Genomic DNA, 26,470 nt, shown 5'->3' on the forward strand with positions numbered 1-26,470 from the left:
GTATGTATTACCTGCCCATTAGTCACTTAGTAGCTGCTTTGGTTGTCAGATCAAAAAAATTAGTATATATAGGATCTGGTAATCTCTGTGGTTTCAGTCACCCACTGTGTGTCTTAGAAGGTATCCCCCACAGATAAGGCAGAAACTACTGTTTTTTAAGTTTAAAGTATCTTTGAGTATAAGAGGTTATATCAAAAGGAGATGAGGTGAGAGTGTGTAAAACTCATTATTATAAGATCATTTTTTTTTTGTTATTTTGACTTTTCAAAAGGGATACAGAGTGATTAATGAACAATATTTGGTATAGAACTAAACAAAATTTAAGTTAATGATAAACAAAAACAACTCTATATCACTTGGGGGACAGAAATTGTAGAGATTTATTATATCTAACATATTGGAAATACGATATAAGAAAAAAAAATTATTTTCAGAATTACCTGTCACTGATTTGAATTGTTACAGCGTCAAGATCCATCATAAGTTTTTTATTGTCTTCTGTCACTTGAGTATATGCTATTGAAATATCTCCATAATCTTTTGAGACATTAGAAAGCTCAATATCCCATGATTTTTTCTTTAAGAAAAGAATAAAAGAATAATTTATACATGTTTAATTAGCAAAAGGAAAATATCTAATAATAAAATTACTTTTAGTTACATGAGTTAATACTGGGAAGAGAATGTAGATCTATTGGGAAGAAGGGGAAAGGTAAACTTACTGCAGCATAAAAAGTATTAAGTGCTTCCACATACTGCTTTTCAAAAATTTTTTTTTTCCAGGTTAGTTGATCATAAGTTTTTCTCAAATCATCTAGCTAAGAAAAAAAATGAACAGAAAATAAGTGAATTGTGGAGCATTTCATCCTTTTATAAGTGAAAAAACAGATTATATTTCCCTTTGCAGAGCTACCATAACTTAATCAATATTGATTAAAATAGTATAAAATAACACACTACAGGCTGTTTACATTATGAAAATTAGTACAAGATTCTGAATAAAGTATCATGAATCAAGTCTAAATTTAGTCTAGTGTATAAGTAAATAATTAATCATGATAAAATAGAATGTGTTTCAGTTATGTAAAATTGAAAGACTAGAGAATTTTATGTTATAGTTCATCACATCAATAAATTAAAGGAAAAAATAATATAAATGTGGCAACACTTTGCAAAATAGCCATTTAATAAATTCACTAGTTTCCATAGTTTTTTAAGTTAGTACAAAGAAAAACTACTCATGTATAATATAAAGAACCAACATTAAATATGAAAATAAATTATGAAATGCTGAACTCTTGCTCATTGAACTCAAGAATAAGACCACAGTATTTTTGTCACCACTATTATTAATCATGTTTTGTGAAAGACTAGCTAACCACAATTAGATAATTAAATCAAATATTGCCATTATAATATTGAAGATGAATAAATAAAATATCTCAACTTCAGATGATATGATTAAATATCTAGAAAAACAAAAGATTCTATTTAAAACTACAATAAATGATTTTGGTAAAGTGGCTGGATATAAGGATAAGGAAATTAATAGCTTTTATGTATAAGAGGAATAGTCTGTTTTAAAAAATATATACTTTAAATGTTTTGTCAAAAATATAGAATATTTGTGAATAAATCTGACAAAAAAACCAAGATCAACTCTAAATTTAAACACAAACTTTTATTAAAAAGCCTAAATCAAGATTCACATGAAAAGGATGATATGTGATGGAAAGGTTTAACATAATATAATGTCAGTTCTCTTAAAATTATTTCAAAACATAATAAAATGGAGAATTCACTGTTGAACTGCATCAAATGAAGTTCATATAGAAGTAAAAGTAAAATGGGAAACTAGCTAAGAGATATCTGAAAAATCAAATTAATGTTGGAAATTTGCTACTGGATATTAAAATATCCTATAATATCACTATATTAAAGCAATATTTATTCTTGTCATTGTAATAAAGAGCAGAGGGAAAAACTAGAGGCCAGAAATACACATGAATTAATATTTTAAAAAGTGGTATTGGAATTCAGTGAGAGAGAAATTATTTAATTAATAGGGCTGGAATAATATAGAATCTGATTAAAAAATACAAAGTGGTCTCTCTACCTCACATCTAACTCACATCACAGCAAAAATAAAATTTCAGATGGATAAAAATCTAAGTTCAAACACAAAACATTATAAATTATTAGAGTAATCAATATGAGTTTATTTGTGTAATGTTGGGCTAAAGGATAGCGTCACCTTGCTAAGTAAACCAAGAAATCTGTTGATGTGTTTGACAGAATATTTTATTAAATATAAAAGTCGCGTGACAGAAGACACCCTAAACAAAGTTGAAGGAAAAATAAGACCATGAAAAATGTGAAATAAAAGGCCAACATTTTGAGATTATGTCCTTGCAAAGGATATCAGTAAAAATGGCAGAGTAAGAACCCCCGGAAAACTCTCTCCTCCATAAATACAATTACAAAACTGGCAAAAATCATCAAATCAGCCTTGTCAAAACTCTGGAAGTTAACCAAAGCCTTGCAGCAATTTAGGGAGCACTTTTTCAATGATAACAGCCTAATCCTAGTAAGAAGAATGAGCTTGGTGGTGTTTTAACTTCTCCTAGTTCTCTCCACCTCTACAGAAGCCTCTAAGGAAAACAACCCACAATTTGCAGTGAAAACCAGCAATCTGGCAGCCAACAGAGGGAGCAGAACCAGGCCATTCAAAGCCTCATTCTCAAAAAACTGTCATTATTTAACCTGTCCGGTAGATTTTTGAAGACCTCATTTGCAAAAAATGTCTGTATTTGATTTGATGCAAAGCTCAAGCAGTACAAAAAGTCTTTCCCCAGAAAAGTCTTTTCCTGGGGCATGATTGTTCAAAAAAAAATTACAGGCAATTGATTAGCTTTTGTTCAAAAAAAATTACAGGCAATTGATTAACTTTGTAGCTAAAAATTGTGACAAACAACAGACTAATCAACAAACTTAAGAGGAAAGGCTGGGAATGATGTTCATAGTGGCTTTGTAAAGCTCCAACATTTTCCAGGGAGGCTACAAATACCCAGGGATGTGTGGAAGCCTGGAGGCTGTTCACATGCCTTCCTAATACCTGGGAAGCTCCTTGAGGCTCTATGAAAGCAGGAGGTTAAAACTAAGGCAGAATTGACAACTGCCTGAGTGAATATTAAAGGTGCGCCTAAACAAGCCAGCACACAGAGCACAGTTTGCAGTTCCTTAAAATGTTAAACGTAGAATTATCATATGAACCAGAAATTCCACACCTAGATATATAACCAAAAGAAATGAATACACATACACACCAAAACTTGCACATGAATGTTAATAGCAGCATTATTCATAATAGCCAAAAGCTCCATCTACTGAAGAATGGATTTAAAAAATGTGACATATTCATACAATGGAAGTTATTCAGCTATAAAAAGGAAGGAAGTACTGATAGACTCTACAACATATATGAACCTTGAAAACATTATCTAATTGACATAAAAGACACATATCGTATGATAACATTTGTATGAAATGTCTAAAAGAGGCAAATCCATAAAGATAGAAAGTAAATTAGAGGGAAGAGAAATTGATAGTGACTGGTAAAGGCTATAGAGTTTATTTTTGGAATAATTAAAATATTCTAAAATTAGATAGTGGGTAAGGTTGCATAACCTTGTGAATATACTAAAATCCACTGAATTATACAATTAAAAACTAAAATCCAACATGTTTAAGATGCAATGAGATCCTACAGTGTAATGAGAAAAGTGAATAATTCATTGAGACTTTGTTTTTCAAACCATTTCAGAGCCTTCTTTATTATTTTAGTCATATTTGCATACTATACCATTTGTATTATTATATAATCAATGGTCTTTATGTCAACTCACTTGTTTACATAACAAAATAAAAATAAAATACAAGTAATACTAAACATATTCAATTTATGAAAAGAAATGCAAAGTATATTTCTCTTGGAAGAATTTAATAGCTTATGATTAGTAATTAAAGGAACATTTGAAACAATATTTTAACTTCAAGAGATTAAATGAATTATAGAACAATTTACCTGTATATATATATATTAATAATAATTTTCCTAGATAATTGAACATTAGACTTAATTTCTAACCAAAATGAAAATAGTTTTTTAATAAATTTTCATTTCAAAAAGCCTTGGAAATATTTTTCAGAATTTGTTCAGAAATTGTCAAATTACTTTGCGTGACAGCAAAGGGATATGCAAGCTTTGTTACCTACTCATCATTACTATTTTTTGTTGTTGTTGAGATGGAATCTGGCTCTGTCACCTGGGCTAGAGTGCCATGGCATCAGCCTAGCTCACAGCAACCTCAAACTCTTGGGCTCAAGCAATTCTCCTGCTTCAGCCTCCCATGAGCTGGAATTACAGGCATACACCACCACGCCCAGCTAATTTTTTCTATTTTTAGTAGAGACGGGGGCTCATTCTTGCTCAGGCTGGTTTTGAATCCTGATCTCAAGTGATCCTCCTGCCTTAGCCTCCCAGAGTGCTAGGATTACAGGTCTGAGCCACTGGGCTTGGCCATCATTACCATTGTGTTTAAAAAATAACCATGAGAAAACTATTAATCGAGCTTTTCACTAGTGAGCATATTTTGACTGTATTCCCCAAATAAAGTTCTAAACAAGTCCTTGGGACAATAAGATACATCTAGTTTGACATAAAGAGTTTATTCTGTGGCTTCAATTTGGCTGATTTTTTTTCCTTAGTGTGGAATACTTAAAATTTGTATTAAAAAATTTAAAATTTTTGAATGAGAAAACATCTTTGTAAAATATCCTAATTTTTAATATATTTCCCAATCATAAAAGTCATCAGGAAGCCTGAATTTTTCACTCTCAAAGATTTGAAGCTATTTTGGCAAATTTAATAGAGAATGAGGAGTTTTCAGGAAAACCAGTATGAAAGAATAATTACTGATCATCCATTTACAATCTGAGAAATCATATGAATATTCGATGATTTCAACTAATTTGTTGAATCATTTTCACAACTTCATTATGCACTTGTCTTAAAATCTCTGTATCTCTGTGATGGCTTTTCTATGAATAAAGGGTTGATTTTGCTTCCTCAACAGTTGTTGGAGTATGTGGATCAAACTGTTTTCTCTTACTATGGCATTAATATCAATCTGCGTTTAACAAAAAACATGGATTCCAGGATATGCTGCTGTTTCTTAAGAAGTCATCAATAAGTTTAAAATTTATTTGGAAACATTAACAAAAAGTGTTCACAATATCAATGAATTGATCACTTTGCAATGAATTGTACCAACTTTTTTATAGTAGAAGTAATAATTACTTCACTTCTTTATGTTTTTGGTCACATCTATTAGTGAAAAATGAATTGTGTTATTCAACATAAGTATTTAATAAATCATTTTGTTTGCTATATGTCTGAATCTCACTACGCTACTATTTATTTGGTAAGTCTTTTATTTTAGAATATTACAGGGGTACATTTTGGTTACATGAATTGCTTTTGTACAGTTTGAGCCAAAGTTATAAGTGTGTCCATCCCCCAGATATTGTACATTGTACCCATTAGGTGTGACTTTACCCATCCCCTTATCCCCCCTCCCATCTGCTTGATTTCTATTGAAATTTACTACCACCTGTGAACATGAGTTGATCTATAAGTTTCAATTTAGTATTGAGTACATATGATTTTTATTCTTCCATTCTTGTGATACTTCACTTAAAAGGATGGTCTCCAGTTCCATCCAGGTTGTTACAAAACTTATTAGTTTACCATTTCTTTTTATGGCTAAATAATACTCATGGTATATTAATATGTATACCACATTTTATCGATCCACTCATGTATTGATGGACACTTGGGTTGTTTCCACCATCTTTGTGACTGTGAATTGTGCTGCTGTAAACATTTGAGTGCAAGTGTCTTTTTAATAAAATGTCTTTTTTTCCTTTGTGTACAAGGGTCCCAATCCCCATGGCACTTCCTGCCCCCACAGACCCGAGCCAGGACAACAGGCACCATATTGCTTCTCCACCCACTGTGGGCCTTTGTACTCCCCTAGTGGGCTTCAACTCCTTAGGTTTCATCCTGCTGGTTCCCACCCAGACATTTCCCAACTCCGGCCCAGACTGCAAGGGGTCCAGAGCCACAGGGGTCTGTAAGGTCCCAGGTGATCTGCATGACTCCAGAAAAAGCCTGGACATTCCCGCTGTGCTGCCTCCTGGAGAGAGGATTGGAGATGACCAGAGTGCTAGCATTCCTCCATACAGAGTCTTTTCCTCCCCTTCCCCTCCCCCACCTGTGGCTGCTGTGAGAGACAACTGAGCCACCACACCAAGGCTTCCACAGAGTATGGGACTCAGGCCTTTCCTCTTGGGGTCCTGCAGCAGACTAAAGGGTGCTCAGACTGTGAGCCCCCTGCTCACTGGCCCTCCCCAGTGCTGCTTGGCCAGTGGCTGCATCAGAGCAGAGCATTCCCCAAGGCAGAGGGATATCAATCCTGCTCAGGCACCCCTTGGGTGTGGGAAACTTGGGACAAGTGCACTTTTCCTGGGCATGGTCAGGTAATGACCTTGGTCTAGGGAGGCGAGGGAGCCCACATGGGCAGATCAGGGGGCAGAGTGCAGTGTGGGTCCTAGCTGCGACATGCTCATGGGGCACCTCTTCCCTCACGGGAGGGCCTCACTGTCAGCTCAGGCCAGGATCCTGGACAAGAAACCTCCTGGCCCATAGCACAGTTGCGGAGGAGCTTGGCTGGCTTGGGATCCTGCCTCCAGGCAGATGTCAGAGGAGATGGTGGAGCAGAGGAGCAGGGGAGAAAAGTGAGGCCCATTGCAGACTGCCAGTGTGTGAGTCTCAGATGGACCTGCCTCCACAAACAGACTTTCTGGATGGGAGGGACCACTTCAGTCTCTCCTTGGTGGCTCTGCCCAAAAGTTGGGAGCAGACCTTTGACCCCTGCTGAAACAGATACCTTGCCAACTTTTGTAGAGCCTGAAGTCAGGCTCACCCAACCAAGCCCTCCCAGCCAGACTTCCCTACCTGCTAAGGCAGAGAATAAGGACTAACCTGGAAGTTCCAGGGCCCCATCTACCACCTGGGGCATTTGAGTGCTTCTCCTGAAGGACTAGAGCTGGTCACAGGACCCAAAAACAACACTGCAGTTTGTTCCTTCTGGCAAGTGCCACTTACTGGCAGGGAGGTCAATTTGCATGCCCTTTACAGCATTTACTGAGCCAATATTACAGGGTTGTGTGGGGGTCCAAGGAGTGGCCATTTGGGGAAGCACCTACCACTCCCCACAGAAAAACTGTGTGATTGGATAAGGGTGGAAAGAACCCAGCCTGGGGCCTTAACAAGTGTTTAGTCCCCTCCTTGAGAACGAGAACAGCTCTCCCAGTTAGGAGCACTTATCCTGACCCTCCTACCAGTGGCTCCCCCTAAGAGATGGAAGAGCAACTTCTGAGCCCTGCCAAGGCTTTGCAAAGCTTTCAGGCTCCCAAAACATAGCCACTAAGTGCCCTGCTTCTCTCCCTACCTCAGTGGTGGTGTAGATCAAGAAACCCCCTGGGAAATACAGGATCCCTCCTAAAGCTCCAGGCACTCAAGTACTCCACCTGGGGACCAGAGTCTGCATGGATACAGAAGAACATCTCAGTAGGAGCTTTATCACACGAACATCAACCAATGACAGGGAGAATAACAATATAGCCCACGATAGTGTGTTCCATCTCAAGCAAACAGGGAGTGGCTGATTCATACCCACAAGTACCACCCACCATCACTGAGAGTAAGCTGGGGGACCTAACTCACTAGACACTGTTGGGAAGAGGTGAAGACAGCAAGCCAGAGGTAACTCAAGAGGTACACCAAACCTGCTAGAACACCCCATAGGCAACTCAGGACCAGCACTCCTCACCCTGGCATGCTCAGGGATTGAACCTCGGGCACCCAGAGATAGGCCCGTAAGCCAGGCCCAGTACCCCCAGTTCTCAACTGAGAGGCCAGATGAGAAGGAATCAGTGAAAGAACTCCAGAAACATGAAAAATCAGAGCAAAAGGATATCCCCCAAAAGAAAACAATAACTCCTTACCAATGGATACCAACCAAAACAAAAGACTGAAATGACAGATGAAAAATTTCAAATATGGATTTTAAGGAAGCTCAATGAAATACAAGAGAAAATAGAAACCCAACATAAAGAAACCACAAAAACAATGCAGGAAATGAATGAAAAATTTACTAAGGAAATCAAATTACGGAAAAAAAAAATCAAACAGAGCTTCTGGAAATGAAAAATTCATTCAAGGAAATAGAAAGCACAGTGGAAAGTCTTAAGAATAAGGCTAAATCAGGCAGAAGAAAGAATCTCAGAGCTTGAAAACAACACCTTCGAGTTAAACAAGTCAGTCAAAGAACTGAGAAACAAGAGGAACAAACAAAATCTACAGGAAATATGGGACCATGTAAAGAGGCCCAACATAAGAATCACAGGCATCCCCAAGAGTGAAGAAGAAAATACACAAGAGTTGGAAAATCTATTTGAGGGGATAATGGAAGAAAATTTCCCTAGCGTTGCTAGAAATCTAGATATCCAGGTTCAAGAAGCTCAATGGACCCCTGGGAGATTCACTGGAAGAGGCAATCACCATGACACATAGTCAGTCATTACAATGGCCAAAGTAAACATGAAAGAGGCACTCCTACCAGCGTAAGGTGAAAGCAGCAGGTAACCTACAAAGGAAAACCCAGTCTAACTAACTGCAGACTTCTCAACTGAGACCTTACAAGCCAGAAGAGACTGGGGCCCTATTCTCAGTCTTTGGTAGCTGTCTTGATGAATGTCTCGTTAATTGCATTAGCAGATCTGGGTTCTGAAATTCAGTGCAATGCTAAAAACATGGTTCTAAGGATTTAGCACTTTCATTTTATGTCACTCTGCACATAGGTTTCCACCGGATTTAAATATCCTTTTTGTTTTAAAATTTTGATAGGTTTGTAGAATATTTTGTGCTTCAACATGACATTTGATTTTGGATTATTTCACACTTGACATTGTAACAAATCCTAGCACACATAATAAAATAGATTCATTTTTCTTCACTATAAAACCCAAAATTCACATTTATTTCTTTTCAGCTCATACATTCACAATATTAGTAAAGGGTTATGTAAGCAACACTTTAATCTGGGTCTTCACATTCATCTGAAAACAACTTATATTCTTCACTAGTACCTTTACCTCTATGCTTAAAATTTTTCATTTTTAACCACTTATCTATGATTGAGTCTACAGAAGGGCAAAAATCAGAGATGGGCTTAATACCAGTGAATGTGCTTTCTAGTACACTGATGCATAAAATATACATATTTCACATACCAAGGAATTGACAATCTCCAGAAGTGGGTTTTGAATATGTTTTTCAATGGAAAGAATAAAAAGTAAACATGAACATTCAGTAGCTAAGGGTCAGAATCAATGATCTATACCACCATGCCTCTGATGAGTGTTTATGGAAGGCTCAGTAAATAAAGTTATGAAACATTCATGAGTACACCTTAAGCACTGCATGTGTAAATTCTTGAGATTTGTAACTTTTGGATAAGTACTATTGCTTTCGCCCTACGCTAAGCAATAAAATCCATGTATTCACTGGTCTTATGTGCTAATTCCTTTCCTAATATAAATAATAATATGTACATAATTCTGAAAATGTTACTCATTGGTAGTATATCATGTTAAAATTGTGTAGTATGTCATGAATAGTAATTTTGTAATCGCAAAAAGAAATTTGAATGACTAATAAAGGGGAAAAATGTATTTATTTCACTACCAGGCAAGAAGATAGAAATTAATGTAATACTTTTTAACTCAACAATTTAGGTTAGTAGAATTTAAAAATACCTATGATGCTGAGAAAAAAATTAGAGAAATCAGACATTTGTATTGTTCCTAATATACACACACATATGCATATAAAATTTTTTGGAAAATACTTAGTAATATCTATTTTGAAAGATATATCAACATTTGACAATCTATCCCATAGAAAGAACCAAACATAAAAACAATATATATAAAGTTATTCATTTTAATATTGTTTGTATTGGTTATTAACTATATTCAACTTGAATTTATTTAAAAGTTAAATAATTGAATAAATTGTCATTGAGGTGAATAATGTGTAATAGTCGGTGAACCTCCATTTCACCTTCCTTCTAACGTGCTTTTCTGGGCATCAAAGTCTAGGACAGAAAAAGAGTAGAACGGTATGAATAGAAAGAGAAAAAAAGATGGAAGGAAGGAAAGGAGGAAAGGAGGGAGGGAGGGTGTAGTTTCCAATTTCAGTTGCTGAAAGGTTTAGGATGCAAACTGGTTTTAATCAATAAGAGACGTAGTCATGCATATTATGGAATGTGGGCCAAGGGTAAAGGGTGTGTTCTTGATTTTTGGTAGCTTTTGGCTTAGTTTAGTTTTGTTTTCTCACCACTGGCAAGTCAGATCATGAAGACATGAATATTTTGTAGATGAGTTTTAGTGTTCATCACCAGCTGTAGATGTTGAGCCACTATGGAATTAGCAGCAGTGGCCAATGCTTCCAGACCCCAGTTACTTGATCCTTGAAGCAGAGATAGGCTGTTTTTTTGAACTCACACCGTCCAGAAACAGCTTCAGATGCTGTAGCTTCTATGTTGGTCAATCTGGGAAATGTTCCCAGAAGTCCAGAGGAGAGCTTTCTCTGCCATCCTTGCAAAATTGTTGAAATCTCTAAATCCCCTTCTGCCTAAAACAGAGAACTGTCATCGGCAGAATTTGGGCCCCCATGATATGTGTCCTGATGTCATGCTTGTAAATATGTTGGGTTACAGGGGCAGAGGGATTTTGCAAATGTAATTGTGTTTATAATCAGTATCATTAGACTGGGAGCTTATCCTGGATTGTAATGGTAATTACATGAGTCCTTAAAAGCAGAACTTTCTCTTGACTGAGAGCAGAAAAAATCAGAGAAATGGTTCAGAAAGAAGGTGGAGTCCAAGAGAGCCACAGCTGAGAAGCACACAGCCAACCATTGCTGACTTGAAGGTGGGGGGCCTCATAGAAACTGAAAAGACAACACATTCTCTGGCAATCTTAATGAGATTACAACCTTAATGAGATTAGAAATGATTTATCCCCTGGAGCCTCTAAAGAAGAACCCAGGCCAGCTGAAACACTCATTTTGGCTTGTGAGATCCTAAGCAAAGTGATAACCTAGCCACCAGCATTCTGAACCTACAGAACCATGAGATAATAAGTAGGCATTATTTTAAGACAATAAAATTATGCTATGCCATTTGTTCAATTCTCCTTTTGTTTCAATTGTGTTTTAAAAGGTCTCCTTATATCGGATTTGCATAATTTTGAAAAGTTTGTTTCTAATTAATTTTTTTTGCACTTGTAGTTGGGAGTTTCTCTTTCATTATTCCTTCTAATTGGATATGTTTGGTTTATGAAGTCAATAATGTTAATTAGTATTGTGCTAAGTTTTGAAATTATTTATGTTAGTTTTATCATTGTTTATATTGGATTTTCCAGGGATGCTATTATTTTATCTTCAAATGGAGATATTAGAAATATTTTTCTTTCATTAATTCTTATGCCTTTAATTATTATCTTTTATCTAATTACGTTAGTTAATTTCTCCAGTATAATGTTAAACAGTAGTGGAAATGATTCTGGCATCCTTGCTATGCCCTGCTCTAAATGAAATTGCTGTTAGTTTTTGTATTCCCTTAAATAAGAAGCTGGTTTTAATATTCAATATATATTTTATCATATGAAGAACGTATTTGTTAATTTCCATTTATTCAGTAGTTTTTAAAACTGGGAATGGGTGTTGAATTTTGTCAAGTCTTTTATGCATCTAAGGAGAAGATCATGTAAGATTTTCTCTTATCTATAAATACAGTGAATTATATTAATGGATTTCCTAAGTTGAACCTTGAATTGTTGGAATAAATCTTATTTGGCCATGATATCTCACATCCTGTCTTAAACACATTCCAATTTTCTTTTTTGCCCTTACCATTCAACCAAAATATCTCTGATTTAGGTCACCAATAATTTCCATGTTGCTAAATCTAATGATTATTCTTTTGTCCTTATCTTAATTAACTTACACATGCCATTTAACCAAGCTGATTGTACCCTTATCCTCAGACACTTTTTTTCTTTTGGCTTCCTGAACCCATTCTTGTTTCTTTCTACTTTTCTGGGTTCTTGTTCTCAGTTCTTTCTACTGCTTTCTTTGTATCTCCCCAAATTCCAAACATTTGAGAACCTCAGTGCTTAGTCTTTTATAATAAGCTCTATATATCCAACTGTCAACTCTTAATCACCACTTAGTTTCTAGTAGGTCTCATAAGCTTAAGCTTAACCTTTCTAAGATATCCAACCTCTCTATAACCAAGTCTTCACAATTTCAGTTTATGACAATTCAATCTTGTCAGCTTTTCAGGTCAAGACATTTAAAATATGCATTGGAATTATGTATTTATTTATTTTATAATTGCTGAGTCAAAAAAATGCACATGTTCAGCGTCAGTAGATAATGTCAAAAAATTTTCCCAGTTATAAATTTTTTCACTCTCCCTCTCATGTCTGAGAGTTCCAACTTCAAATTAATACCACTATCTAATATTGCCTTTTATTTATTTTTAATTATAGTCCTGTTGTAGGACTTATCCCACTGTGGTTTGAAATTTGCATTTTTCTGATGACCCCCCTCCATGATCCACTTCCTACTCATATACAAATTACATTCACCTTCCACAAATCTCAACTCAATGCACAAAACCTTGTCTAAATGTCATTGTCTTTAATGTCCAAAAGCTCATCATCTAAATCAGGTGCAGATGAAGCTATGGGTATGAACCATCTTGGGGCACAATTTCTCTTTATTTGTGGACCTTTGAAACTAAAGAAGCAAATTATGGCCTTCCAATGATCCCAACATACATATACATATTCACTTTATTAGACAGAAGCCAGGTCCACAAATTTTTTTTGATATAATCACTTTTCTATTTTTGGCTACAATGAGATGGTTGAGGGGCAATACCCTTAAATTTCCTTGAGGCTCTCTTATTAAATCACACCCTTATAAAGGAACTTCAATTAAAATTGATTGAATATATTTGTAAGTTATACTGGAACATATTAACTAAAATTTTCACATTGATATTAATACATAGAAAGTAGGCTTTTTTCCTATCATATAGAAAACCAACCCAGTAACTAGAAAATGATTAAATTTACAATGTTGTAGCATTTTAATTCTTTAAAGATTCTTACTATTTAATATAAGCAACCAATATTGACAGTATTTAATACACAGGAATTATCTCTAAAGGCAAACTGTGGGGTACAAGAAATCTACAGGACAATATAGAGACATCATATTTATAAAATTATAATGGGTTGATTCATCTAAGAGTCAATCATATGGCACCAAATGCCTACAAAATAATAGTGATTTTAAATCTTAAATATATGCTATTTATTTCAATGGGACTATGTTTTCTTAGCTCTCCATTTCATTCTAATCAGTTACAAAATTTCCAAAATCTCTCTGTTTTACAATATAGATAATGTTTGCTAAAGACAAAATCAAAGAATTAGGTAAGATAAAACTATGAATTAGGTCATTAAATATGAAATGTCTGATTTCAAATCAAAAGTCTAGTTTATTATATCTCAAACAAGAAGCAGTACAATTATATCAAGTATGTGCCTAGCTATCCACACAGTTTTGCCATCTTAACGGTAGCTTGCTATGCCAACAGTGAGGAAGCCTGAAGAGTGAGTGGTGATGAAATTACAAAAGGTGTTTTCCACAGTTTGTTGAGAATTGAATATTCTTCCTTGCAAGAAGTGGTCCAAAGCCTGGAAGAAGTGGTGGTCAGTTGGTGCAAGGTCTGGTGAATACAGTGGATGACAGAGTTTACAAGTCCAGCTTCTGTAGTAGTTTGAACAGCATTGTTTTTTGCAACAAGTGGTCTTGCAAGAGGATTAGCCTGTCTCTGTTGACCAATCTCAGTTGCTTAATTGCAAGAATCCTCATCATTTCACCCAATTGGTTGCAGTGGACATCTGCTGTAATAGATTGACCAGGTTTCATGAAACTATAGAAGATGATACCAGTGATGGACCACCAGACACTATTAGCTTTTTTTGATGAATATTTGGTTTTAGACTGTGTATCAGCACTTCATCTTTATCCAGCCATTATGCTGAATGCTTGTGATTGTCAAAAAGAATCCATTTTTGTCACACAAAACAATATGGTGTAGAAATGGTTTGCCTTTATGTCATGACAGCAAAGAAAGGCAAGCTTAGAGACAATGATTTCTCTTCTGATGCTCATTAAATTCACCCAGTACACATCTATCCAGCTTCTTTACTTTGCCAATTTGTTTCAAATGGTCCAATAATGTTGGAATAGTAATGTCAAACTTGTCGCTAATTCACAGGTATGTTGAGATGGATTTTCTTCTACTACAGCTTTCAGCTCATCATTATCCACCCTTGGTCTCAAGTCACCCACATGGGTATTTTCAAGATTAAAATCACCAGAATGGAACTTCTCAAACCATTGTTATACTGTGCACTCACGAGCTACATCTTTCCCAAACACTTTGTTGATATTTCAAGCTGTCTGCACTGCATATAACTCATATTAAAAAATAACACAAATTTTTGACTTACCCATGGTTTCACAAAATTTGCTCAAGAAAATTTTGAAAGATAATCACAAGGCAAACCACGTGTTTGAAAGAATGAGGATGTACCTTCACAAAAAAAAAGAAAAAAAAAACAACAACCAAGAACTATCAAAGTGAAATGTCAGAGATATCAACTGTCAAACTTAGTACTTAAGGAAATCAGACATTCCATACTCAATAACCTAAGAACAAGCAAATTGAATCACAAATTAAATTGAAGGAAAGAATCTCTAGATTTAAACAGTGAAATCACCAAGAATCATTATGCAGTTTTGGTTCTGTTTAAAATGATGTCCAAAAATTCTTTTAGAATCAAAAAACTATGTAACAATATCTAAGTTATATAATTAGGTAAAGAACAAAAATAGTACAAACTCAGCTTGTCAATTGTGAAACAGTAGCCATACAAGTTTCAATGTCAATGGGATAAGTCTCTTATAACTTTACAGAATTAATGATATGAAAGCCAACCAATTCATTTAATGAAAATGGCTTTTAAAAAATAAGTTGAAGAAAGGCAAAGTTAAGGTTTTAAGAAGTTTGGAAAATTTGAAAATGCTGGCAACTCATTTAAGCCTTAGCAGAACAAGATATATAATTCTTACCTGTGCTTCTGGTCCTACTATCTGACATAATTCAACTTTTATTAGTTTTCTATCACAATAATATTTGGTTAAAATAAGTAGTTATGTTAAATTTAAAAAATTTAGAGATATTCATCATAGCTTTGTTTATAATACTTAAAACTTGAAAACATTCTAACTGTCCAATAACAAGGGTTTAAGAAACCCTAAAGTAATTAAAGTTATATGGTAAAATCTAAGATGAGGCTGGACGCAGTGGCTCATGCCTGTAATCCTAGCACTCTGGGAGGCTGAGGCAGGCGGATCGTTTGAGGTCAGGAGTTTAAGACCAGCCTGAGCAAGAGCAAGACCCTATCTCTACTAAAAATAGAAAGAAATTAGCTGGACAACTAAAAATATGTAGAAAAATTAGCCAGGCATGGTGGCGCCTGCCTGTAGTTCCAGCTACTCCGGAGGCTGAGGCAGAAGGATTGCTTGAGCCCCAGAGTTTGAGGTTGCTGTGAGCTAGGCTGATGCCATGGCACTCTAGCCTGGGCAACACAGCAAGACTCTATCTCAAAAAAATAAAAACAAAATAAATAAATAAAAAATAAAATGTAAGATGATATTGCAATGTTTTTATATAAGAAGAAATATGCCATCGATTACTATATACATATGATAATACCATTTTTAAGATATATTACAAAGCCTGTGTCTCTGTATAAAAAAAATTAATAGTGACTATATCTGGATGGTGAGATTATAGATCAATATTTTCCTCTTTTTTTTGAGTATATTCTAAAGTTTGAGGAATGAGCATTTAGCATTTGTGCCATTCAAACTACCTCTTAAAATAATTTTAGATCATAGTTTATAAAATGAATCCTATCAGATTTTATGAGGGTGTAAGGAACAAAACAGGATCCATTTATAGCAATTGCAGTGGAGTGTGGTGGGGAGAGGGGAGACCCTGACTGGAATCATCTTAAGTGAGAAAGCAAGGAGAGAAACCGGAGACTGCGCATACAAAGATGCCTTTCAAGGAGTTTGAAGCAAAGTGCTCTTGGGAAAGAACTAATATATACATCTGTATATATACACACACATATAAGCATTAAGCATTCCAACAGAAAAGTGAAAAGTAAAAAGAAACAGAATAAGTCTAAAGAATCAAGAAGAAATTATAATTATAAAGCACACATTAACATATTAAAAGTTGAAATACTGTAGAATTATCAAATCCAAGAGCCATCTTTTTTTAAAAAAATCAATCATTAAAAATTTGAAAACTTAATTTAAAAAGTGACAAATATATATACAATTAGGAAGAAGATGCAGAGAAAATTTCAGAGTGCATTTTATATCGTACTACGGTATTACATTTGAAAAATTTAATCCTTTTAGATTAATTACTTCCTGGGCCATTAAAAAATGAATAATTAACCTCAAGAAGAAATATATAGCCTGATAAGAAAATCATGTGATGAAATATAACAGTTGCCCATGAAAAAGAAAATAATTCAAACACCAAGGTGTCCTATAAAATTTTCAAGAAAAAGTTATTTAAATATATATTAATTTTCCAGGTAATAAGAAAGGAAAGAAAGCTTCAAATTCATTTTTATAAAGCTAGCATAATCCTGATAAGAAAATATATCAAATATGGCACAAATTAAGAACATTAGAATACCGGCTCACTTATTAATATGAATGCAAAATATTACATAAAATACTTTCAAATCAAATCCAGCAGTAAATTGAAAGAACAATAAACCATAACCAAGCAGAGTTCATCCAATGAATTTAAAAATGGTTAAATATTAATATAACACATCATCTCAATAGGTCAAATGAAAACCTCTTCAAAATCAACTTTACAATTATCACAAAGCATTTTCTATAAATCAACATCCATTCCTATATAAATTGTTTTTATAACCTGAGTATATTAAAATAATCTTTAACATGATAATGAGTATATATTTGAAATCTACATGTGGATAACATTAAGCATTTCTTTAAAATAAGAGAAAAGATAATAAAAGCCAATTTCATAGTTGTCCATTTAATATCTTATTTTGCACCACATAAAAATACACATAAGAAAAGGATTGAAATCCTATGATGAAAAGAAAGTTAGTGGTATTGTACTTTTATAAATGTTATCACATTTTATGTGCTCAACACATGAATATTATGTAATGAAACAATATTGTTTTCATAGTCCAGACTATTGGGTAGTAGTTTACTCTACTGTTTAATAGCTTTGTGTCTGTGAGAAATTTACTCAGCCTCTCTTGGCTGGTTTTCCTATTTGGTAAATTGTTAATATCAGGAATTATTACTATCTTATCCATTTTTGAGATGTAAATTGCTTAATGAAAGATTTTGAGGCAAACATATGAATCAAGAGGCATTGTTGGATGGGTGGTTTGTGGTGTTTGGATTTACACCATATAATATCTAGACCAATAAGTTAGTAATGAAAATTAACTTTGCACTAACCAGAAAAATATTTAAAAATTGTGAAAACACCAGCTTATGTACAAAAGAAATCTAATTATATACAACCTTTATCTGAAAACTGAATTACCAAAAAATAATTTTGTGTGCCTATGCCATTGTTCAATAAAATATGAAAATCATAAATATTTCTAATCTCTTAAAGTTTATTACCTTATCAAATGATAAAATAAAATTTAGATGGCTTTTTACATCATAAGAAATTAAGAGTTACAGATAATGGAATTATTTTCTAAAAAAGAATTTCTGAACTATGGGAGCAGAGTATAAGATAAATATAGGAAAAGGATTTACATACAGAAAACCTTTACTGTAACATTTAAAAAGAATTTGATCTAGACATTATTTTAAAGTACTAAACGAATTTCAAGATATTTTCTGATTACAAAAGCCATGGTTTGTAGAAATGAAAAAAGAAAATGTGTTTTCATAGATCCAACAATACAAATTAGAGAAAACTGTATGTTAATGAGGTAAAGACTCTAAATTAGAAGAACAATATGCCTTGAAATTTTAAAAAATTAGTTAAGTTGCATATGCAATTAGGCAGCACAAATCTTTTATTTTTGTTTTGAAGTAGAAGTTTCAATTACATCTCAAAAAATAATGCATTGCAATAATGCACATCATTGCTTTTAATTGAGTGTTTAACATGTGCTCTCTGAAAATCTAGCTTAGGTTTTTATAATGGGCAAAATGCAGAAAAAGTTAATATATCTAAATTTCATCATGTTGTCATATTCCCTATATAGCATGATAGTCCCAAATGATTTCTATAATTGAAAAATATTACTAACCTTATAAATACATTAGCAATTCCTCATAAAAATGGCATTTTGTTACAACAGCAAATTAAATACCACCAGACATAACATTTTAGAGATGATCAAAAAAATTTTAAAAAATAATTATAGGTTTAGTGAATAAATTTTTCCTCTTTGAAAATATTTTATTAATTGTAGTATTTTTATAGATTACAAATTTCAGCATGATTAGTAAATTGAGGCCTTAACTCTTTGACAGCACTATATAATATTTAATAGTAGTCCCTGGCAAGGATTTATACATTTCAGAAAATTACATACATTCTTTTAAATTATCAAGGATTATGTAAATGGATATGCTCTACACTCTGCCTCACTAAGTTCTTTCTGGGCTCACAAGGTGCAGGTTTTTTCCTCTGTATATCCTCCTTCCTTTCTTTTTTCCCCTCCGTCCTTTTCTTCTTCCTTCCCACCCTCCATTCTTTCCTTCCATTTATTCATTGATTTACTACTCACTTATTCAACAAACATTTATTGAGTGCCTAATGTGGGACAAGCACTGGGCAAACTATGCAGAGATAAAACAAGAATTACAATGTATCTCCTGACCTTAAAAACCTTGTATTTCTAGATTGTGGTTATTAGTCTTTTATGGATGTATAGCATCCAAATATTTTCTCTCATTCTGTAGGTTGTCCACTTGCTCTATTTATTGTTTCCTTGGCTGTGCAGAAGCTTTTTTTAATTTAATCACGTCCCATTTATTGATTTTGGTTGTTGCTGTGATTGCCTTTGGGATCTTCTGCATAAATTCTTTGCCTAGGCTGATATCTAGAAGAGTTTTTCCATCATCTTCTTCTAGAATTCTTAAGTATGTTATCCATCTTGAATTAATTTTTGTGAGTGGTGAGAGGTAAGGATCCTGTTTCAGTATTCTACATGTGGCTATTCAATTTTCCCAGCACTGTTGATTGAATAGAGATTCTTTTCCCCAGTGTATGTTGTTGTCTGCTTTGTCAAAGATCAACTGGCAATATGAGAATGATTTTATATCTGGGTTCTCTGTTCTGATCCACTGGTTTACTTCTCTGTTTTTGTACCACTACCATGCTGTTTTGGTTATTATAATCTTGAAGTATTGCTTGAACTCAGGTAAAGTGATGCTTTCTGATTTGTTCCTTTTGCTTAAGGTTGTTTTGTCTATTCAGGGTCTTTTCTGGTTCCATACAATGAGTAGTATCATTTTTTCTAGATTTGTGAAAAATGACATTGGTATTTTAATGGGGATTACATTGAATCTGCATATCACTTTGGGTAAAATAGACATTTTAACAATGTTGATTCTGCTTATCAATGAGCATGATATGTTTTTCCATTTGTTTACATCCTCTGCAATTTCCTTCCTCAGTGATTCATAGTTGTCTTTGTAGAGGTCTTTCACCTCCTTGGTTTAAGGTATTCCTAGGTACTTTATTTTCTTTGTTGTTATTGTAAAAGGTATTGAATATTTAATTTGATTCTCAGATTGACTATTGCTGGTATATAGAAATGCTACTGATTTGTGTACATTGATTTTGTAACCTGAGACTCTGCTGAATTTATTTATCACTTCCAGGAGTCTCTTGGCAGAGTCTTCAAGCTTTAAATCCCCATTAAAAAGTGGGCAAAAGACATGAAAGAAGCTTTTCAAAAGAAGATAGGCTAATGACCAATAAACATATGAAAAAATGCTCAACATCTCTAATCATCAGGGAAATGCAAATCAAAACCACAATGAGATATGACCTAACTCCAGTGAGAATGGCTTTTATCAAAAAGCCCCCAACAACAGATGCTGGAATGGATGCAGAGAGAAAAGAACACTTATATACTGTTAATGAGACTGCAGACTAGTACAACCTCTACGGAAAACAGCATATAGATTCCTCAAAGAACTAAATGTAGATCTACTCTTTGATCCAGCACTCCCACTACTGGGTATTTACCCAAAGGAAAAATAAAGCCATTTTATCAAAAAAACACTTGCATTCAAATGTTTATCATAGCACAATTCACAATCGCAAAGATGTGGAATCAATACAAGTGCCCATCAATTCATGAATGGATGAATAAAATGTGGTATATGTATACCATGGAGTACTACTCAGCCATAAAAATGAAATAATATCTTTTGTAACAACCTGGATGGAACTAGAGACCATTTTCCTAAGTAAAGTATTGCAACAATGGAAAAACAAACACCACATATACTCACTATTAAATTGGAACCAACAGATCAGTACTCATGTGCACATATAGAAATAAAACTCAATGGAAATCAAGCAGGTGGGAAAGGGCAGGAAGGGAGGGAGTAAAATCACACCTAATGGGTACAATGCATACACTCTGCATCATGGGCACACTTATAACTTTGACTCAAACTGTTTAAAAGCAATCCATGTAGCCAAAACATTTGTACCCCAGTAATATTCTGAAATAAACAATTAAAAAAAGCTTATAGTTTAGAAAGAAATAGACAATCACTCATTTCAATAGAGTGGTGTAAGTATCAGTGTAGGCATATATAAACACAGAGTGCAGTTAGAGTTCACAGCAGACAGAAGAAAGTGAAGAGATGGTTTCACCAGTCTTTTCTCCTTCCAAGTTGAGGTTTAGAAGAAGAAGATTCAGGCAGATAATGGTAGGATTAAGAGGATGAGCAGAGTCAAATACATATGTTATATTTTGAGGAAACAGTATTTATGAAAGCTGGAAGAAAGAAAGCATGTGGCACTTCTGGGCCCTCAAGTTGTTTCACGTAGTTTAGAGTTGGAGAGAAAGAGGTAGCAAGACAGAGGTTCAAGAGAGAAGCAAGAGCAAATTGCAGAAAGACTTGTATTAATATCTATTTCAGATTAGTGTGTTTCAATTCATAGATCCCGTCTCATCCCTTCTGGTATTTCAGCCAGTGTTTTTTAGATTAGTGGTTATTTCCTTTAGTTTGGTATTTTCAGCCTTGTCTACGTCTGGATCCTTTTCTATTGCCTATGCAGAGGTATAAGTTATTCTGATATTAATTCAGGTTTATATTTTCGACATTGAATGAATGAGAACAAAATCAAAAAATTTTAAAATAAAAGGGAAATTTAAAACATAAAAACAAAATTTTGAGAATCTCAAATCTACAATCTCACTGAAGAAGTTTGTAAAAGGTATAGTTTAGTAACAAGAAAAAAACCAATTAGAAAGGTCTAATAAGCAGAAAGAGTTGTATGGAAAATATTAATCTTGGGATAAACATGAGCATTTATTATGTAAATTAATAATAAATGATCTTAACACAAGAATTAGTAAATAAGATAGGTATAAAATGATGGAAAATGGAATATATATATCAAGAAAGGATGATAAGGTCCTTAAACTGTTCAGGAAGAAGTTAAAGATGTTGATTATGCTTAACATCTGGTAAGTAAAATATGCATTCAAAAACTCTATTGGCAGGGCGCAGTGGCTCATGCCTGTAATCCTAGCACTCTGGGAGGCCAAGGCGGGCGGATCGCTCGAGGTCAGGAGTTCAAGACCAGCCTGAGCAAAAGCGAGACCCTGTCTCTACTAAAAATAGAAAGAAATTATATGGACAGCTAAAAATACATATAGAAAAAATTAGCCGGTCATGGTGGCGCATGCCTGTAGTCCCAGCTACTCAGGAGGCTGAGGCAGGAGGATCGCTTGAGTCCAGGAGTTTGAGGTTGCTGTGAGCTAGGATGATGCCACGGCACTCACTCTAGCCCGGGCAACAGAGTTAGACTCTGTCTCAAAAAAAAAAAAAAAAAAAAAAAAAAGACAAAAAACTCTATTAATAATTTATAACTTTAAACCTTATAAATAAAAGATAGCTTAAGAAAAAAGCTCAATTCTAAACATGATCAACTTAGTTTTATCTAAAAATATGGCTTCGAATTTCACAAAGCAATAAATGGACAGAAAAATTGAAAAAATAGAGAATTCTAATACCTTACTGAGATATTTTAATACAGCTTTCACAGTAATTGATAGATCAGTCAGAAAATGAATCAGAAATATAAAAGATTTAAATAACACAATTAGCACAGTTGGCAAAATCAATCTACTTAGATAGTATACCAAAATCAGAGAAAACATTTTTTTCAAATGAAATATTTATGCAAATTGCTTATATATTAGGGCACAAATTAAGACCTAATAAATTTTAAATAATTTCTACCATATAGACCACTTTTATGAACCTATCAGAACTGCATTAAAATCAATTTTAAAAAATATATTTAAAATTTAGTGAAGATAGATGGTTTAATTTGTCTAAGTCTAATCACAGGCTGATCTTGCAAAAAGAAAGCTTGCCTTCCAGAAAGTTTGAAGGAAATTGGTTAAGGTCCAGTTTAGAAAAACTAACCAAGTAAATGGAAAGGTAGGTCACTGATATGTTTAGGAAACTCTATCATAAAGATTTTATTGTTTCCCCAAATAATCCATATGTAGATGCAGTTCCAATCATAATTCCAACAAAGATTCTGAAGGAAATGAACAAGATAATGCTGAAATTTATATGGAAGGGAAAGGGTCAAGAATAGCCTCAAACTCATGAAGAAATACAAGACTGGAAGATTCACCATAATAGAAAATCAAAACTCATTAAGGAATTTTAGTAACGTAGACATGGAGGGTTGAGGTAAAGATGAGCAAATATATTAAAGTAAAAAGTGAATGGAAAAAGAGAACCACAAAAATATAGAAGCCTGATATGTGACGGAGATAGCACTGAATATTAACATATAAAGAAAAATACATCAGTAAATTATATTGCAACAATTTGTTTTTATATTAGAAAAAATGTAACTAGAATCTCACTTCACATCATATTCATGCATTATTTTCATATTGATTAGGCATTGCATCTGACAAGTGAGATATGCATTTCAAAAATTCTAGAAATAGTTTATAACTTGCAAATTTGTCAATAGAAGACAGAGTGAGGAAAAAAACACCCTCAATTTTGAACACTGAAAACACAGTTTCCTCTGAAAGCATAATGTAAACATGAAAAGCAGAATTCAAAAGCATTTAGGATGAAATATCAGAAAATATTTTTATGACCTCAGGGTAGGGAAAATTTCTTAAACAAGTTCAGAAAAGCACAAAGGTCAAAGGAAAATATGCAGGATAATACATTAAAATAGAAACTTCTCTTTATCAGATGTTACCATAAAGAAGTGAAAGAAGACGGGGTAAAGATATTTTTAACGTGTAACTCTAAAATGGTTAGTACGCATAATATACAACAAATTCTAACAAATCAGCAAGACAAATAGTCACTCAATATAGGGGGGTGGAATCATGAGCAGATTTTGCCAGAAAGGGAAATACAGATGACCCCTAAAGAAACCATTAAAATATGCTCAGTTCCATTAATAAGTATGGATTAAAAAACAAACTATGAGATACAACTAAAAAGCCTTATAATAGAAAGCGGCAAAAGAATGTCTTTTAAACTGTAGGTAGGAATGCAAATTGGCATAAGAATTTGTACATTATTTCCTTTTATTATACTATTATTTATTTTTACTATTTTATTATTTTCTTTTACTCTAGTGAAGAGATACAGCAAAAGAAGAAAGGTTCATCTTCAGGAATAATGAGTCATAATGGAAGGTCAAAGTGGTTCCAAGCATGAGAAGGAAGCAATACACCGTTGCTAGTTTTAGAGATGAAGGGAACTAACGGCCAGTAAATGCAGGCAGTCTCTAAAAACTGAGTGTGATCCCAGGCTGACAGCTGCCAAGTAAATAAGGGACTCAGTTCTAAAACCACAATAACTGAATCATGTCAAAACCGAGTACCCTCGCTAGAACAGGTATTGTCAAAAATACAAAAAATAACAAGTGCTGGTGAAGATGCACAGAAAAGGGAACTCATACACTGTTGGTGGGACTGTAAATTCATATAGGCACTAAAGGAAGCAGTATGGAGATTTCCTAAAAAAAAATTAAAATAGAACTACTATATGATCCAGCAATTCCACTATTGGGAATATATCCAAAGGAAAGGGAATCAGTATGTTGAAGAGATAGTTGCACCCCTGTGTTTACAGCAGCATTATTCATGATAGCCAAGATAGGGAATCGACCTAAGTGTCCATCAATGGATGGATGGATAAAGAAAATGTGGCATATATACACGATGGAATACTTACTATTCAAGCCATAAAAACAAACGAAATCCTGTCATTTGTGGGAACATGGATGAGCCTGGAGGACATCATGTTAAGTGAAATAAGCCAGGCACAGAAAGATGAATACTGCGTGTTCTTAGTCATGGAAGCTAAGTAAGTTGATTTCATGGAAGTAAACAGTAGAATAGCCTCTAGTAATAGTAACTAGAGGCTGGGAAGGGTAGGGGGGTGGGAGGGGATGAAGAGAGGTTGGTTAAGGAATACAAAATTACAACTAGATAGGAGGAACAAGTTCTAGTGTTCTTTAGCACTGTAGTGTGACTATAGTTAATAATTCATTGTATATTTTCAAATAGAAGGGAGGATTTTGAATGTTCTTAACACAAAGAAATGAAAAATGTTAGAAAAGATGGATATGCTAATTATCATAATTTGATCATTACACTTTGTATTCAGGTATTGAAGTATCACACTGTACCCCATAAATATGTACAATTATTATGTCAATTATAAAAGAAAAAAAACTGAAGAAGCCTGAAAGTAGATTGATCCTAGAGTCTCCCAAAAGAAATGGCAGGCTAACGACATCCTGATTTCAGTCTTGCCAGACCTGCAACAGAGGAACCATCTGAGATACACTGTGCCTAGACTTCTGACTCTGAGAAATGTTCAGATAATAAACGGTGCTGTTTTAAGATGCTAAATTTGTAGTAATTTGTTATGCAGCAATAGAAAATTAATATAGGCAGAAAATTGGCTAAATGCTATTTAATTATTAGCAGAGAGAAAATTTTACTATTTATAACTCAAAGCTAAAATCAGTACTTTATATTTTTAAATATGAAAAACTCACTGTTTTTGATAGAGCAGATAATTCATTCTTTGATGACTTTGTTTCTCTCATTACTTCAGTCACAGTCTCTTCCTTCTCCTCAATGTCAGTATTAACGTTGTGTATTGATGAAGAGTAGTGACTACATAGATTGGTAAGTTTCTCTAGCTCTCTCCTAGGAGAAAAAGACAGTTGATTTTATCCACATTAAAAAGAAAATTATATTTTAAATTATACTTAAATTAGCTTCTGACTTAACAATATGAATCAATGAATTTATCAATTTCTATGGTTTCTCCTATCCCAAAGCAACTCTGCAGTTCCTAAAAAGTACCGCTTAGATATTAAGTAAATAGTGAAAAAAAAAAAAAAGTCACCAGTAGTATTTATGTTTCCAAGGGGAAAGAATTGAGAGTAAAATCATTTATGAATGATTTAAAATAAACCATCTCTTGATTTGATTTTAGGTGAGAGACTTAAGCACCTATGATTCGTAAGTTGGGTAATACAGAGCTGGAAAGGCAGTTCCAAAAAGAAAGATAAAGAAAGAAAAGGCAGAAGTGAAAAGACCAAGCAGTTATTATAGTTCTCACAGTCTTAGAGGTAAAATAAATGAAACTGCAGCTTAGGAAAAAGAGGAGTTTATTTAAAGAGAAGCAATTGCCAAGGAGTTCTTTGTCACTATATAACCCTCCACAAGGAAGACCAGTGCTAATCTGTTAACCACATAATCTTTTATCTTATCTACTGGTAAGTAGAAAAGACATTCTATATATAAAATTCTCTTTAAACAATGA

The 26,470-nt window shown here is 33.9% G+C and overlaps 1 protein-coding gene across 1 annotated transcript in view; it reads right to left on the bottom strand.

The window, feature by feature from the left end:
• Positions 1–26,470, bottom strand: part of CCDC178 (coiled-coil domain containing 178) — a 351,257-nt gene that overhangs the window by 261,182 nt on the left and 63,605 nt on the right. The window contains exons 10-12 of the mRNA XM_045527704.1: positions 25,695–25,848; positions 723–818; positions 441–577 (exon numbers count right to left, since the gene is read on the bottom strand). Coding sequence (XP_045383660.1) covers positions 441–577; positions 723–818; positions 25,695–25,848 — 387 coding nt within the window. The remainder of the gene's footprint in view (positions 1–440; positions 578–722; positions 819–25,694; positions 25,849–26,470) is intronic.

Source organism: Lemur catta, chromosome 16 (assembly GCF_020740605.2).
Source record: "Lemur catta isolate mLemCat1 chromosome 16, mLemCat1.pri, whole genome shotgun sequence".
Classification (NCBI taxonomy): Eukaryota; Metazoa; Chordata; class Mammalia; order Primates; family Lemuridae; genus Lemur; species Lemur catta.